This window comes from Hyla sarda, unplaced genomic scaffold (assembly GCF_029499605.1).
Source record: "Hyla sarda isolate aHylSar1 unplaced genomic scaffold, aHylSar1.hap1 scaffold_1003, whole genome shotgun sequence".
In the NCBI taxonomy this organism is placed as follows: Eukaryota; Metazoa; Chordata; class Amphibia; order Anura; family Hylidae; genus Hyla; species Hyla sarda.
In genome coordinates, this window is record NW_026607622.1 from 21,480 (window position 1) to 38,751 (window position 17,272).

Here is a 17,272-nt window from a genome sequence, read left to right on the forward strand (position 1 = left end):
CTGTCCCTTTACCTTTAAAAATAAAAAATAAATATATATATTTATAATTATTAATATATATATATATATATATATATATATATATAATTTTTTTATTTTTTTGCACGGTGCACCAAAATTTGTTTTTGTTTTTGGATATTTTTTTTCTGCAAATATTGTAAAGAAGCACCCTTGATACATTTCCCTCATTATAAAGTTGCAGAACTTTATTATACGGTGATGAAGCTTTCCTGACATGAAACTGGACGCGTCCCCCGTACTAACCCTGTAACCTGCATTCTCTATGATGATTCTCCACCAGTTGCCTTTTGGGTCTGATCAGGCTTGTTTCTTGTACGTTTCATCTCATTTGTCTTCTGTTATGATTTTCTAATGCAGGGTTTCCAAACCAGGGTGCCTCTAGCTGTTGCAAAACTACAACTCCCAGCATGCCCGGACAGCCTTCGGCTGTCCGGGCATGCTGGGAGTTGTAGTTTTGCAACAGCTGGAGGTACTCTTGTTGCGGAAACACTGTTCTTATGTAACGCTCCACATTGTGAATTATTGTTTTTGTGGTAGTCATCATTAGAGATGAGCGAACTTACAGTAAATTCGATTCGTCACGAACTTCTCGGCTCGGCAGTTGATGACTTATCCTGCATAAATTAGTTCAGCCTTCAGGTGCTCCGGTGGGCTGGAAAAGGTGGATACAGTCCTAGGAAAGAGTCTCCTAGGACTGTATCCACCTTTTCCAGCCCCCCCGGAGCACCGGAAAGCTGAACTAATTTATGCAGGAAAAGTCATTAACTGCCGAGCGGAGAAGTTCGTGACGAATCGAATTTACTGTAAGTTCGCTCATCTCTAGTCATCATCGGCCGATAACGTAAATACAGTAAATATATCTGTACACCTCTCACTGTGACACCTGAGACTCGTCCAAGATATACATTATACCTTCCCCACTTTATATCCTGATTTATTGTTCATTTGCATCTAAAATAATGCCCAGAAGAGATGTGTGACCTCCACTCCTGAAATACTTATGTGCTGCTGGGAACCCTGTCTCTTCCACAATATAACTCCCACTGAATAGACACAACACTCTCCTGAAGTATTCTGTACTGCTGGGAACCCTGCCTCTTTCCATTACGCAATTCAGACACTGATTTCTTTTTAGTTTTTTTTAAGAAGGTTGAAACATTTCTTTCTCAAATACTAATGTGCTGCTGGGAACCCTGCCTCTTCCACAATATCAATCCACTGAATAGACACAGCACTCTCCTGAAGTACTGTAATGCTGGGAACCCTGCCTCTTCCACAATATCAATCCACTGAATAGACACAGCACTCTCCTGAAGTACTGTAATGCTGGGAACCCTGCCTCTTCCATAATATCAATCCCACTGAATAGACACAACACTCTCCTGAAGTACTCTGTACTGCTGGGAACCCTGCCTCTTTCCATTACCCAATTCAGTCCCTGGCTTCTTTTTAGTTTTTTAAGAAGGTTGAAACATTTCTTTCCTCAAATACTAATGTGCTGCTGGGAACCCTGCCTCTTCCACAATATCAATCCCACTGAATAGGCAGAACACTCTCCTGAAGTACTGTAATGCTGAGAACCCTGCCTCTTCCACAATATCAATCCCACTGAAAAGGCACAACACTCTCCTGAAGTACAGTAACCCCCCCCCGACATGCGATGGCCCCGACATATGATAAAATCGACATACGATGGCCTCTCAGAGGCCATCGCATGTCGATGTCAGCATCGACATACGATGCTTTTATATGTCGGGGCCATGGCATTAACTGCTATCCGACAGCGCAAAATGTATAAGCTGCTGTCGGACAGCAGTTTAAGCATCCCGGACAGGTTCACTTACATATCCCCGCTGCTGCGGTCCACTTCACGATCCTCCGGCGTCTTCTGTATCTTCTCCAGGGTCCGGGCCTCGCTTTCCGGTGTCGTTATTACGTCAGTGCGCATGCCGTGCCAGCACAGCAGCATAATAACGTCACCAGAAAGCGAGGCCCGGACCCTGCAGAATGCAGTACTGTAATGCTGGGAACCCTGCCTCTTCCACAATATCAATCCCACTGAATAGACACAACATTCTCCTGAAGCACTCTGTACTGCTGGGGACCCTGCCTCTTTCCATTATGCAATTCTCAGTCCCTGACATCTTTTTATTCTTTTAAGAAGGTTGAAACATTTCTCTCCTGAAATACTTGGGCTGCTGGGAACCCTGCCTCTTCCACAATATAAATCCCACTGAATAGGCACAACTCAATATGCACAATACTGCTGCTCTTTATATTATGCAATTCTCAGTCCCTGACGTCTTTTTTATTCTTTTAAGAAGGTTGAAACATTTATTTCCTGAAATACTCATGCTGCTGGGAACCCTGCCTCTTCCACAATATAAATCCCACTGAATAGACACAACGTTCTCCTGAAGTACTCTGTGCTGCTGGAGACCCTGCTTCTTTCCATTATGCAATTCTCAGTCCCTGACATCTTTTTTTTATTTTAAGAAGGTTGAAATATTTTTCTCCTAAATACTCGTGCTGCTGGGAACCCTGCCTCTTCCAATACATGACTCCCACTAAATAGACACAACCCTCTCCTAAAGTAGTCCGTACTGCTGGGAACCCTGCCTCTTTCCATTATGCAATTCTCAATCCCTGTCATCGCCTTTGATTTTTTAAGAAGGTTGAAATATTTCTCTCCTGAAATACTCATGTGCTGCTGGGAACCCTGCCTCTTCCACAATATAACTCCCGCTGAATAGGCACAACACTCTCCTGAAGTACTCTGTGCTGCTGGAGACCCTGCTTCTTTCCATTTTGCAATTCTCAGTCCCTGACGTCTCCTTTTTTGTTTGTTTGGTTTTAAAGAAGGTTGAAACATTTATTTCCTGAAATACTCATGTGCTGCTGGGAACCCTGCCTCTTCCAGAATATAAATCCCACTGAATAGACACAACATTCTCCTGAAGTACTCTGTGCTGCTGGAGACCCTGCTTCTTTCCATTATGCAATTCTCAGTCCCTGACATCTTTTTTTTTATTTTAAGAAGGTTGAAATATTTCTCTCCTGAAATACTAATGTGCTGCTGGGAACCCTGCCTCTTCCAGAATATAAATCCCACTGAATAGACACAACATTCTCCTGAAGTACTCTGTGCTGCTGGAGACCCTGCTTCTTTCCATTATGCAATTCTCAGTCCCTGACATCTTTTTTTTATTTTAAGAAGGTTGAAATATTTCTCTCCTGAAATACTAATGTGCTGCTGGGAACCCTGCCTCTTCCACAATATAAATCCCACTAAATAGGCACAACTCTCTACTGAAGTACTCTGTGCTGCTGGAGACCCTTCTCTTTCACCTGTGATGACCCTTCTTTATAAGCGGTGTAGTGCTTTCTTGAAATACTCTGTGCTGCTGTGGAGCCTGCACCTTCCATTATGCAGTTCCTAAGTCTGTGACGTCTTACATGACTTTTCTGCTGAAATACTCTGTGCTGCTGAGAACCCACGACTGTGTAACTTCTTGTGATCTCCAACAAGTCCAATACACTACTCTCCTAAAAAATACCCTGTGCTGCTGGAGACCCTACCGCTTCCATTTTGTAAATATTAGTCTGTGACCGTCCCATAATATCCGCTCGCTCATCTCCTAAAATACTCTGTGCTGCTGGAAATCCTTCTTCTTCCACTGTTTAACTGCAGGTATTTGACCTTCTACAACAGTGGTCTCCAACCTGCGGACCTCCAGATGTTGCAAAACTACAACTCCCAGCATGCCCGGACAGCCGTTGGCTGTCCGGGCATGCTGGGAGTTGTAGTTTTGCAACATCTGGAGGTCCGCAGGTTGAAGACCACTGTTCTTCAAGATCCAGGTAATCTGTCTTCTGAAATTAGGCTCAGTTCACACTAGTATTGGGCATATTTGCTCTCCTTTTTATTTATTTATTTATTTTTCGGGGTAGTCTACCATCCGTAGCATGAGGACAAAACCGATAAATCTGTGACCGTATATGTTATGTACAGACTGTTCTGGACTATGCTGTGTCTCAGGGATCCCATGCTCAGCCCCTGCATCTTCTTGGCGTAATTTAATTTGTTCAGCATTAAAGAAGAACTCCAGGATTTTTATTTTTGCTTATATAGTGCAGCATAGACTATTATTAGAGAATAATGTAGAGGTTCTTGTGTATGTCTTGTGCTTACCTGTTTTAGCTGATGTGGCAGGGCAGGCATACTGTTCCCAGTCAAACAGATTGCAATTCCATCGCTGAAATGATTTCCTTATGCTGCCTACATTTCCCATGAATCCTTTGGATTTGCTGAGAGAGGAGGTACAGTGTTAGCACTGCACCTGGTCATCTAATTAGGCTGCTGGTGCTGGAGGTCATCCAGGTGAACTGATTAGACCCTGAAGTCTGGAGCTGGCGGGAGGTGTATGAATACTATATATACTGATCTCATAAGGATAGCAGCAGTATACAGATAGAGCTGGAGGGGAGGTGTATAAATACTATATATCCTGATCTCGTAAGGATAGCAGCAGTATACAGATAGAGCTGGAGGGGTGGTGTATAACTACTATATATACTGATCTCGTAAGGATAGCAGCAGTATACAGATAGAGCTGGAGGGGAGGTATATAACTACTATATATACTGATCCCATAGAGATAGTAGCAGTATACAGATAGAGCTGGAGGGGAGGTGTATAACTACTATATATACTGATCCCATAGAGATAGCAGCAGTGTACAGATAGAGCTGGAGGGTGATGTTTGACTACTATATATCCTGATCTCATAAGGATAGCAGCAGTATACATATAGAGATGGAGGTGAGGTGTATAACTATTATATACCCTGATCCCATAGAGAGCATCAGTATACAGATAGAGCTGGAGGAGAGCGGTATAACTACTATATATCCTGATCTCGTAAGGATAGCAGCAGTATACAGATAGAGCTGGGAGGGGAGATGTATAACTACTATATATCCTGATCCCATAGAGATAGTAGCAGTATACAGATAGAGCTGGAGGGGAGGTGTATAACTACTATATATACTGATCCCATAGAGATAGCAGCAGTGTACAGATAGAGCTGGAGGGTGATGTTTGACTACTATATATCCTGATCTCATAAGGATAGCAGCAGTATACATATAGAGCTGGAGGTGAGGTGTATAACTATTATATACCCTGATCCCATAGAGAGCATCAGTATACAGATAGAGCTGGAGGGGAGCGGTATAACTACTATATATCCTGATCCCATAGAGATAGCAGCAGTATACAGATAGAGCTGGGAAGGGAGGGATCTGCGTTCTGCCAGGAGGCATCTGATGGGTGATGGTGTCATCCTGTAGTTTACAGTAAGTCAGCTGAGCCAATACTGACCCTTATCTCTGATTGAACAAAAAATGATTTTCTGTGGGTCAGACTAGAGATCACATGACCCAGTTACAGTAATGAAACACATGTAGACAGCTGCGCTGGAATCAAACAGATGGCGCCGTAGGACTACTGATGGTGAGCATGCATGATATGGGCAAAAAATATAAAACCAGGAGGAGTTCTTCTTCTTTAATGGAGTCTGATTGTTGTATAATGTAAAAGTTCTCTGCCATTTTAAGATCTCTGCTTGCAGTCACTGAAAAGTCAAGAAATGTAATGGTCAAGTTTCCAAAACCTGTGTTTGATTAAAAAAAAAATAAAAAAAATAATCATTTTACATTTAGGGTATGTTCGCACGTAGCGTATGTGCAGCAGGTTTTCGGTTTTTGGGTGCTGTATATTGCATATACGCCATGTGTGAACCTACCTACCCTTATTCTGTCATCCTCCATTCCCACCTGATTAACCTTCTATTCCCTATTTATGTACATTCTCTCTGAATTACAAATAAAATCGTAGTTCATACTAATCTCGGAGTCATCGTCTTCTGTCATGTGGCTAAAAAAAAAAAAATTCTAATCCACCATTTTCTTATCTGTTTCTGGGAAAGCTGGGTGGCATCCAATATGGCCGTAGTTCCAGCTCATTCAGCTTTCCCAAACTCTCTAATGCAGTGTTTAGGGGGCCTAATGCTGTTGCAAAACTATAACTCCCAGCATGCCCGGACAGCGAATGTCTCCCACCTCGGTTGCTCTCCACAGACGACATGTTTTGGTCTTGAGATCATGTGACCTCTATTTGAATGTTACTTTGTATCTATTTTATGAAGAATTTAGATTAAAACTTATTTTTAAATGTATCCAGGGAAATAAAAATGACAGTTATTTTTGGTTGGCCAATGAGAAACCCGTTAGTGATGCTTTTGGGAATTCCATGTATATCAGTGTTTCCTAACCAAGGTGCCTCCAGCTGTTGCAAAATTACAACTCCCAGCATGCCCGGACAGCCTTCGGCTGTCCGGGCATTCTGGGAGTTGTAGTTTTGCAACAGCTGGAGGCACCTTGGTTGGGAAACACTGCTCTAGTGGTAAAACCTCCCTAGCATCAATACAATCCTCACTTCTATCTAGATCCTGTAATTAGATTTGCCATTCAGGCATCTGGGAAAGCTGGGTGACGCCCAATATGGCCACCACTAAGCTTATTACTTATCGGTCTCAAATCCCTTAAAGTAAATCGGTCCAGCATCAATACATTGCCTGTCCCTCACTAGATTTGCCTTTTCAAGCTTCTGGAAAAGCTGAGTGATTGTTTTTAGATTCTTTAAGATATTTCCTGTCCTGTAACTGAGGCACCCCGCTTTTCCAGATTCCCGAATGGAATGTTACACAGCACTGAGTACATACTGGATAGGGGGATAAAAAAAAAAACTACATAACAACCAGGGAGAAACAGATGGCTGATTTCTTCCAAAAACAGCACCACCTTTGTCCTCAGGCTGGGTGCGGTATTACAACCTGGCTTCATTCACTTAAATGAAACTGAGCAGCAATACCACACACAACCTGAGGACATACAGTGGGGCAAAAAAGTATTTAGTCAGCCACCAATTGTGCAAGTTCTCCCCCTTATAAAGATGAGAGGCTGTAATTATCATCATAGGTTATAACCTCAACTATGAGAGACAGAATGAGAAAAAAATCCATAAAATCACATTGTCTGATTTTTTTTAAAGAATTTATTAGCAAATTATGGTGAAAAATAAGTATTTGGTCAATAACAAAAGTTCATCTCAATACTTTGTCATTGCCAACAAAGGGGATATAACAGAGGTCACATGTTTTTTGTCTTCACAAGGTTCTCACACACTGTTGCTGGTATTTTGGCCCATTCCTCCATGCAGATCTCCTCTAGAGCAGTGATGTTTTGGGGCTGTTGCTGGGCAACACGGACTTTCAACTCCCTCCAAAGGTTTTCTATGGGGTTGAGATCTGGAGACTGTCTAGGCCACTCCAGGACCTTGAAATGCTTCTTACGAAGCCACTCCTTCATTGCCCGTGCGGTGTGTTTGCGATCATTGTCATGCTGAAAGACCCAGCCACGTTTCATCTTCAATGCCCTTGCGGATGGAGGGAGGTTTTCACTCAAAATCTCACGATACATGGCCCCATTCATTCTTTCCTTTACACTAATCAGTCCTCCTGGTCCCTTAGCAGAAAAACAGCCCCAAAGTATGATGTTTCCACCCCCATGCTTCACAGTTGGTATGGTGTTCTTTGGATACAACTCAGCATTCTTTCTCCTCCTAACATGACGAGTTGAGTTTTTACCAAAAAGTTCTACTTTGGTTTCATCTGACCATATGACATTCTCCCAATACTCTTCTGGATCATAAAAATGCTCTCTAGCAAACTTCAGAAGGGCCCAGACATGTACTGGCTTAAGCAGGGGACACATCTGGCACTGCATGATTTGAGTCCTGGCGGTGTAGTGTGTTACTGATGGTAGCCTTTGTTACTTTGGTCCCAGCTCTCTGCAGGTCATTCACAAGGTGCCCCCATGTGCTTCTGGGATTTTTGCTCACTATTGTTGTGATCATTTTGACACCACGGGGTGAGATCTTGCGTGGAGCCCCAGATCAAGGGAGATTATCAGTGGTCTTGTATGTCTTCCATTTTCTAATAATTGCTCCCACAGTTGATTTCTTCACACCAAGCTGCTCGCCTATTGCAGATTCAGTCTTCCCAGCCCGGTGCAGGTCTACAATTTTGTTTCTGGTGTCCTTCGACAGCTCTTTGTTCTTGGCCATAGTGGAGTTTGGAGTGTGACTGTTTGAACTTGTTATCAGTATAAAAGACACCTGTCCACAACCTCAAACAGGAGCCATTAATACAGGTAACGAGTGGAGGACAGAGGAGACTCTTAAAGGAGAAGTTACAGGTCTGTGAGAGACAGAAATCTTACTTGTTTGTTATTGACCAAATACTTATTTTCCACCATAATTTGCAAATAAATTCTTAAAAAATCAGACAATATAATTTTATGGATTTTTTTCTCATTCTGTCTCTCATAGTTGAGGTTATAACCTATGATGATAATTACAGCCTCTCATCTTTATAAGGGGGAGAACTTGCACAATTGGAGGCTGACTAAATACTTTTTTGCCCCACTGTAAGTGGCGCTTTTTCTTCTTTTTTTTTTCCTTAATAAATCAGCTCTGTTTTTCTAATCCTGGATAACTGCTTTAAGGAGCCTGGGAAAGCTGAGTGACGGCAGGAGGAGTTTGCAGTTGTTGACAGCCGCCATATAGCTGCTGATTGGACGGGGGAGGTTCGCTGTGCCTCGTGGTGAGCAGAGCGATACAATTATGCACAATGTGGCGGCTTCTGATAACATAGATGCCTTTACTAAAGAATTGAGATGTGTATCTGTACCCTGGAAAGCTGGGTGATCCTTCTATACAACCTTACTTATATCTTCCAGGTTTCCAAGGGGCCTTACGGGCAAATCCTAGGGCAGTAGTCTCCAACCTGCTGACCTCCAGATGTTGCAAAACTACAACTCCCAGCATGCCCGGACAGCCAAAGGCTGTCCGGGCATGCTGGGAGTTGTAGTTTTGCAACATCTGGAGGTCCGCAGGTTGGAGACCACTGTCCTAGGGCTTAACTCTGACTACAGTTTTAGGTCTATTTGGCATTTAGGAGTTTTAGAAAGCTGGGTTACCCTTCTCTACAACCTATATTCAATTGTTCAACGTTTCAAGAGTCGTAGATCTTAACCCTGACTACAGTATTAGGTATATTTAGCCGTCAGGAGTCTTAGAAAGCTGAGTGATCATGGAAGAGGTGAACTGTTGAGAATCTGTGTTGTTGCCTGGAAAAGTTGGGTGCCGTCCATTAGGCGAGCTGTATTAGCATTGGTTATTTATCTCGGTATTTCCCTAGAGTGTACCTCCAGCTGTTGCAAAACTACAACTCCCAGCATGAAGACTGTCCAGGCATGCTAGGATTTGTAGTATTGCAACAGCTGGAGGCACATTCTTTGGGAAACACTGATTTATCTTATTAGTTGACGCTGTGTGCCGTGTAATGCCAATCTGCAATGGCGGCCATAGTGGTTGTCACCCAACTTTCCCAGGATCAGATAAATATATCCATGAAACATGAATAAGCAGAAAAGTGATTTTTTTTTCATTTGTTTTTGGGTGCCCCACCCCCTAATAATGGCTGTAATGTTCTTGCAGAATTATCCAGAGCTATGTGTTACGGGAGGAGTCGGGGACTCTGTCATCAGAAGCGTCCGACTACAACAAGGCCAACCTGAGCCGGCGCGGGGGGATCATGGCGTCCCTGTACACCTCCCACCAAGCGGACAGCGGCCTAACCCTGGAGCTATCCCTGGAGATTAATAAGAAGCTGCAGGCGGTCCTGGAAGACACCTTACTGAAGAATATAACCCTGAAGGTGAGACCCATAAACACCACATCTAGATTTATTTCTCTTTATATATAAAAAGTTATTTATTTATAGCAATGTGTGTGTATATATATATATATATATATATATATATATATATATATATATATATATATATATTCGAGTATAAGCCGACCCGAATAGAAGTCGAGGACCCTAATTTCACCCCCCAAAAAAACAGGAAAAGTTATTGACTCGACTATAAGCCTAGGGTGGGAAATACATCATTCCCCCCCCCCATGTCATCATCCACACCCCTGTCACAATCCCCCCCCCCCTTCATCATCACCGCCTGTCAATCCCTTCATCAGTGGTCTTCAACCTGCGGACCTCCAGATGTTGCAAAACTACAACTCCCAGCATGCCCAGACAGCTGTCGGCTGTCCGGGCATGCTGGGAGTTGTAGTTTTGAAACCTCTGGAGGTTCGCAGGTTGAAGACCACTGTGGCCTTCGTCATCATCCAGAAGCCCCCCCCCCTTTAGTTTTCTACTCACCTCCGCTTGGTGGGAAGGAAGGATGAGCTGGTCCGGGCCATCTATGCTGCAGGGACCGTCCGGTGGGGAGGGTTAGTCGTTCCGGGCGGTCCATTTTCACCGGGGGGGGGGGGGGGCTCCGGCCCCGGACTAGTGACGTTTCCTTGACGACAACACACAGGGACGTTCGTGCGCGTCCCTGTGCGTCGTCGTCAAGGCAACGTCACTAGTCCGGGCCCGGAGCGCAGAGAAGAAGGCCTCCCGGTGAAGATGGACAGCCTGGAACGACTAACCCTCCCCACCGGACGGTCCCTGCAGCATAGATGGCCCGGACCAGCTCATCCTTCCTTCCCACCAAGGGGAGGTGAGTAGAAAACTAAAGGGGGTGTCTGGATGATGATGAAGGCTGCAGTGGTCTTGTACCTGCGGACCTGCAGAGGTTTCAAAACTACAACTCCCTGTATGCCCGGACAGCCGATGGCTGTCCGGGCATGCTGGGAGTTGTAGTTTTGCAACATCTGGAGGTCCGCAAGTTCAAGACCACTGACAGGCGGAGAGTTCACTTGAGTATAAGCCGAGGGGGGCATTTTCAGCATGAAAAATCGTGCTGAAAAACTCGGCTTATACTCGAGTATATACGGTATACATACACATTTTGACATATATATATATATATATATATATATATATATATATAAAATATTTTATGGTATATATATTTTTTTAAATGTGTATGTGTATATTATGTATATACACACATTGATATAAATAAGTGTGTGTATATATATATTTATATACATTTTATCAATTTAATAGATATATTTATATCTATTTTTGTAACTTTGTGTGTATGTGTATGTATATATATGTGTGTGTATATATCTATATCTATCTATCTATCTATCTATCTATCTATCTATCTATATATATATATATATATATATATATATATATATATATATCTATATGAGGAAAGAAGTTCATCCAGCACTCTAGGTATGCAGATAAAATCAGCTCTTGCTTTATTGAATCTTCAGACAGAAGTCACAAACAGAGAATGTGACTAACATGAATTACAAACCATACAAGTTAAAATACATGTAAAGGGGTCACATGACCCATTACATCACTAATAAAAAAACACACAGAAAGCAGATATGAAAACCCGGGATGGATGTGTTCGTTGCATCCTCCAGGATGGCCACAGCATTATGGGAAAACTTAGTGAGTACCTTGTTGGAACCCCACAAAACGGCAATACGTTCGTAGACTATTTCTTTATGGGCGCCGATAGCAGCAGGTACCCCTTCAAATTTACTTGTATCACTTGTATTGTGATTCATTCATCCTTCCATATCTTCTCTTATATCTTCTATAGATATATTCTATAAATTGACAATCAATATAAGTAAAAACTACAACTCCCACCTTGCCCGGAAAGCTAATGGTCATTGGCTGTCCGGGCATGCTAGGGGTTGTAGTTTTGTAACAGCTGGAGGCACACTGGTTTGGAGACCACTGGTGTTGGAGCTAGTTGATAACATTCTGTCTGCCTGCTGTCACCTGTAGGGGGAGCTCTCTGCATACAGATGTTTACAGTTCCCATTGAAGCCACTAACATTAACTCCTTGGTGACGTTTCTATCTTTGCTCCACAGGAGAACCTGCAGACTCTGGGAACGGAGATCGAGCGGCTGATTAAACAGAAGAACGACGCAGAGCGCAGGATGTAGCTGCCGCCCCCTGGACTCCTCAGCAGCACATGTGACTCCTGAGCACAGGAATGTGTCCACTTGTAAGATATCTCTGAATCCTTAATTTATCAGAAGAAGCTTTTGCACTAGATACAAGGAGGACGGGTGAGGAGATCGCTCCGTGGCTCCGCCTCCTCATCCACGCTTCCATTCAGGTTATGCAAACTTTTTTTTTTTTTCCGGACAATCTCCTCATCTTCTAGAACTACAAGTCCCAGGAAGCTGAGCACTTAACTTGCACTCCTTATTATTATTGCCATGTCCTTCCATCTTGGCAGGTCCACATGTAGCAGCAAAACCACAACAAAAATCTTTATTTGCCAAAAGAACAAAATCCTCACCGGGAAACAAATTATTTTTTTTCATCAGTGTCTGGGAAAGCTGGGTGCCAAGATATAGGGTCACTGGAACGGTTAACACTGGCCTGATCACTTATTTGGCTTTCCTAGATTCCCCAGCAAATAAAAGCTGTATTATTAATCAGCATTAAAAGCCTGATTTGCCTTTCAGGGGTCTGGAAAAGCATGGTGGCAACTGATTTTTACAAATTATAAAAACACACTGATTATCACTTAGTTTTTCTTCACTCTGAAGTAGAATGTGGTTAGAGCAGCCATTGTAGTATAAAAAAAAAAAATACGAAATACTTCCATTCAGGAGTCTGAAAGAGCTGGGTGACAATTTAAGTAGCTGCCATGACAACAGCAGCCAGAGTTGTTGCACAACTTTTCCAGACTCCTAAATATCAATAAGTTGTAGAGTAAAGATGTGTCTATTGGTTTGTGGAAAAGATCTGACCCTTTCAGTGGTCATGGAAAGCTGGGTGCCAACCACTATTAAAGATTTGACTTCAAGAGTCTGAGCCTTGTTACCTAGCTTTCTCAAACTCCTGAATAGGCCTAGATAGATTTTTTTTCTAGGCATATTTACAATAGCTGGGTAACAACCATTAATGCAGCTCTGATCGTCCATATCAGTTGGCACCCATCTTTCCATAACTCCTGAATGGCAGATATATTTGGAAACTGATTGTACACATACTTTTCACTCTGCGATTCAGGAGTCTAAGAAGGCTGTGCAGCAACCCCTGGCTGCTATGACAGCCACTTTAATTGTCACACAGCTTTCCCAGACTCCTGAATGACATTTTCTTATACATATAATACTTTTTTTTTATTCAGGAGTCTGAAAAAGCTGGGTACCAACACATATAGGCCTTTTAAGCTGCGTTAGGGGATGTTTTCCAGCTTTTGTAGTTTTAAGTATGCCTAGATCAAATATCAATACAAGAGCAAATGATCTGTCAGTGAATTACAAAGCATAATCACTTCTGCCATTCAGGAATCTGGGAGAGCTGGGTGTCTGATACATTCTTAAGCTGTTTAGATTCACATTGGGCTTTTAAAACCTGGCAGAAAATCATACTATCATCATGAACTGTGCCAAAAAAACATCTGTATAAACCCGGTGTGGCCTGTGTCCCTCTGACAACACCTCCTGTCACCTCGGCTCAGACACCAGGCCCCTGCCATTAGCTATGATTGATGTCGCTTATAGCCAAGCAGTTAATGTGTTAATTATCGGGACAGATGTAAACGGATACGTGAGCTGCCGCCCGCACAGCCCCAGATATAACCGTATTACCCGTCTGCGCCGGGAGACTCGCCGGCACCAACCACCGCCATTGTGTGAACTTGCAGCCTGCGCATATTTGTAGTACTACAACTCCCAAAATGTCCCAAAAATTTTTTTTATGAATGACTGCGCTGTCATGTTTTCTGCAGCATAGCAGATCTGTGCGGGCGGCGGTCGTATCTGCTTTTCCGCGCTCGCTCAGCATCTACGTTGCACTTTTGTGCTGTTATCTGCCAGTCGCACGACCTGAGAAACAATGAGTGTGCGAAACGCCAGAGCAGGAATCGCCGTCACGTACACCCGCCCTTGGAGTAAAATGGTCACCCAGCTTTCCACAGACCCTGAGTGGTTTAAAAAAAAAATCTTAGTGTTTATTTTTTTACATTTTTTTTTATTTATCTTTGTATTTCTTTCCCATAGCTGGAACAGATCTCCGTAACGATGCAGGCTATATGCTGTTCAGGGTCTGTGAAAAGCTGTAGAGCAGTGATCTCCGAACTGTTGACCTCCCAGATGTAGCAAAACTACAACCCCCAGCATGCCCGGACAGCCGAAGGCTGTCCGGGCATGTTGGGAGTTGTAGTTGTGCAAAAGCTGGAGGCACCCTGGTTGGTAAACGCTGCTTTATAGATTGCTGACTCTTGCAGTATGGTGCGGATTATAGTGTATGTTCTGTGCAGTTGTTTGCTCCGTCTGTAGCGCGGCGATCTCCAAACTGTGGACCTCCAGATGTTGCGAAGCTGTCAAGGCATGCTGGGACTTAAATTTTTGCAGCATCTTGAGGTCCATAGCGCGATCTATGGTGCAAAACTACAACTCCCAGCATGCCGGGACGGCCGTAGGCACCTGTATACATAGAGGTAACGCAGCGCTCGCATGCACCTGCGGATTGGAAAAACATAGCTGCTTTCTTACAGAAACAGCGCCACCCACGTGTTCTCTGGTTATGTGGGGTATTGCAGCTCATGACGTGAATAGAGCAAAGTTGTAATACTGCATATGACCTGAGGACAGGGGTGGCGCTGTTCTGGGAAGGAAGCAGCCATGGTTTTCTAATCCAGGACCCCCCCCATAACTAACTCGTGGGGGCCACTTGGGGCCCCTGTGTAACCACAGCCTCCAGAGTCGTATCCTGGCATAATCATAGCTACAGATGACCCGGCTGGCGGCCATGTTTTTTTTTTCTTCTTCTTTTGCGCAGGTGTTTTCGGTTCTCAGACAAAGTGACATTCACGCGGTTCAAAGCGCATCTGGTTACGGTATTCTCTGTAAATAATACCGGGGGTGATATTATAGTATTATTTCTTTATTTTTTTATTTTTTAAATCACTGATGCGTGCAGGAGCGTTCGCCGGTTCACGCCACGTTCACGAGTTTTCATTCACGGAACGTTCTAGCTTCAGCAGCAAGTTTGTATTATGAAAAGTAACACTTCTGAATCAGTTTCTTTTGATGTTTTTCAAGATCTCTGCTTGCTGTGATTCTATAGGAATCCTCAGAGTTTAGGTGCGTCGGTCACGTGATAGGCCGCACAGGTGCAGGACGTATCTTTGGTAGCTGGACTGTAACGACTGGGCTACGAAGGTTTCTATTGGGTGACAGCAAGCAGAGGTCTGGCCAGAGATATAAACAATGAAACAAATATAAAGGATTCCCCTAACAGCTGCACAGAGCATATACTATAATCCGCACCATACTGCAAAAGTCGGAAATTGTAAAGCAGTGTTTCCCGATCATTGCGTCTCCAGCTGTTGCAAAACTACAACTCCCAGCATGCCCGGACAGCCTTTGGCTGTCCGGGCATGCTGGGAGTTGTAGTTTTGCAACAGCTGGAGGCACACTGGTTGGGAACCACTGTCCTAGCGTAACGTTATACAACCTGTGGCTGTGCAGCTGGTGCGGAACTACAATTCCCATCATGCCCCGCCATACTGGGAGTTATACTGTTGCTCCAGCTTGGTGACAACAGCGGCATAATTAAGCGGCCTTATCGGTTGTCACCCAGCTTTCCCAGACACCTGAGAAAATAACCCTATTCCTGCGAACCGTCAGCGCCCATCATGCCTTGCCAGCCTGGGAGTTGTAGTTCCACAACTGTAGTAAGTGCGTGCCTCCCAAAAACAAATCACCAGACCTCGATTTCCTCCAAAAATGTCAGATCTGAGCTCTCAATGCCAGACGGCTCCTCAGCTTCACATAAATCAGCGGCCGCCGAGTGCCAAAAAAAGAGAGCGCACGGAAAAAACATTCACTCGCGTGATTCCCCCGTTTGATTTACTGTCACGTTTTTATCTCCTGAAATCAAATAAATCTTTTTATAATTTTTTTTATCTTGTTTTTGTTCATTTTTATGTTTTTTCTTTATTTTTATATTTTTATTTTTTTTGTCAATCTTTTTAACAAAATTATATATAAAATAGTAAATTGAATCTGTAGTTTTTGTTTTTTAGTTTCCCCAGAATGCTGCGGGTTCTTTGTGTAAATTAATTTACCCTTCGCAGGGAGGGGGCAGAGGGGACGCACCACATTCTTTGGGAGGCTTAAAGAGTGTTATAGGAGTATATACACACACATTTATATATATATATTTATATTATTTATATGTTTATATATCTAAAAAAAATATATATTATTTTTATATATTTTTATATATATATTTATATATATATAATATATATATATTTTTTAAATATATATATTAAATTATATATTAAAATATAAATATATATTAAAATATAAAAAATATATATTTTAATATATTTATATATTTTAATATATATATTTATAGATTATATCTTTATTTTATATATTATATTTAATATATAAATATATATATATATATATATTAAAAGATCTATAAATATATATATTTTAATATATATTTATAGATTATATCTTTTAATATATATTTTTTTATATATTAAATATATATTAATATATAAATATATATAAAAAGATATATATTTATTAAAATATGAATATATATATAAAAAAAAAATATATATATATATATATATATATATATAAAAAAAAAATATATATATATATATATATATATATATATATATATATATATAATATGTATGGTGTGTGTGTATATATATTATAAAGATTATATTACCACATGTTACCTATGGACTGATGTGATATTACATCTACAATTTAAAAAGCTTAGTTTGTTTTTTTTTTTCTTCTTTTTAATATAAAAATAGCGCCATTCTCTTCCTCAGGTCATATGTGGTATTGCAGCTCTGTTCCATTAAAGTGAATGAAGATGACTTGTAATACCCCACACAACCTGATGACAGGGGTGGTGCTGTTTTTTGTAAAAGCAACTATGTTTTTTTTTAAATCCTGGAGGAGAGCGGCTGAGCTGCAGTATCGGGCACGACCCGTGGACAGGGGCGCAGCCATGTTTTCCTAATTCCCTTTATGAAGAACACTCTCCAGGCTCAGGATGCGGCCCCGCTTGTTACAGTCGGTCGTATAATATAAGTGGTAATATTGCAAATGATTGGCTCCCACCTCGGTTGCT

The 17,272-nt window shown here is 42.1% G+C and overlaps 1 protein-coding gene across 1 annotated transcript in view; it reads left to right on the top strand.

The window, feature by feature from the left end:
- Nucleotides 1–16,296, top strand: part of LOC130298526 (coiled-coil domain-containing protein 186-like) — a gene marked incomplete at its 5' end in the record, with an annotated part of 37,771 nt that extends 21,475 nt beyond the window's left edge. The window contains 2 exons of the mRNA XM_056551345.1: nucleotides 9,644–9,863; nucleotides 12,007–16,296. Of these exons, the coding sequence (XP_056407320.1) occupies nucleotides 9,644–9,863; nucleotides 12,007–12,081 (295 nt within the window). The remainder of the gene's footprint in view (nucleotides 1–9,643; nucleotides 9,864–12,006) is intronic.
- Nucleotides 16,297–17,272: the final 976 nt, after the last annotated feature.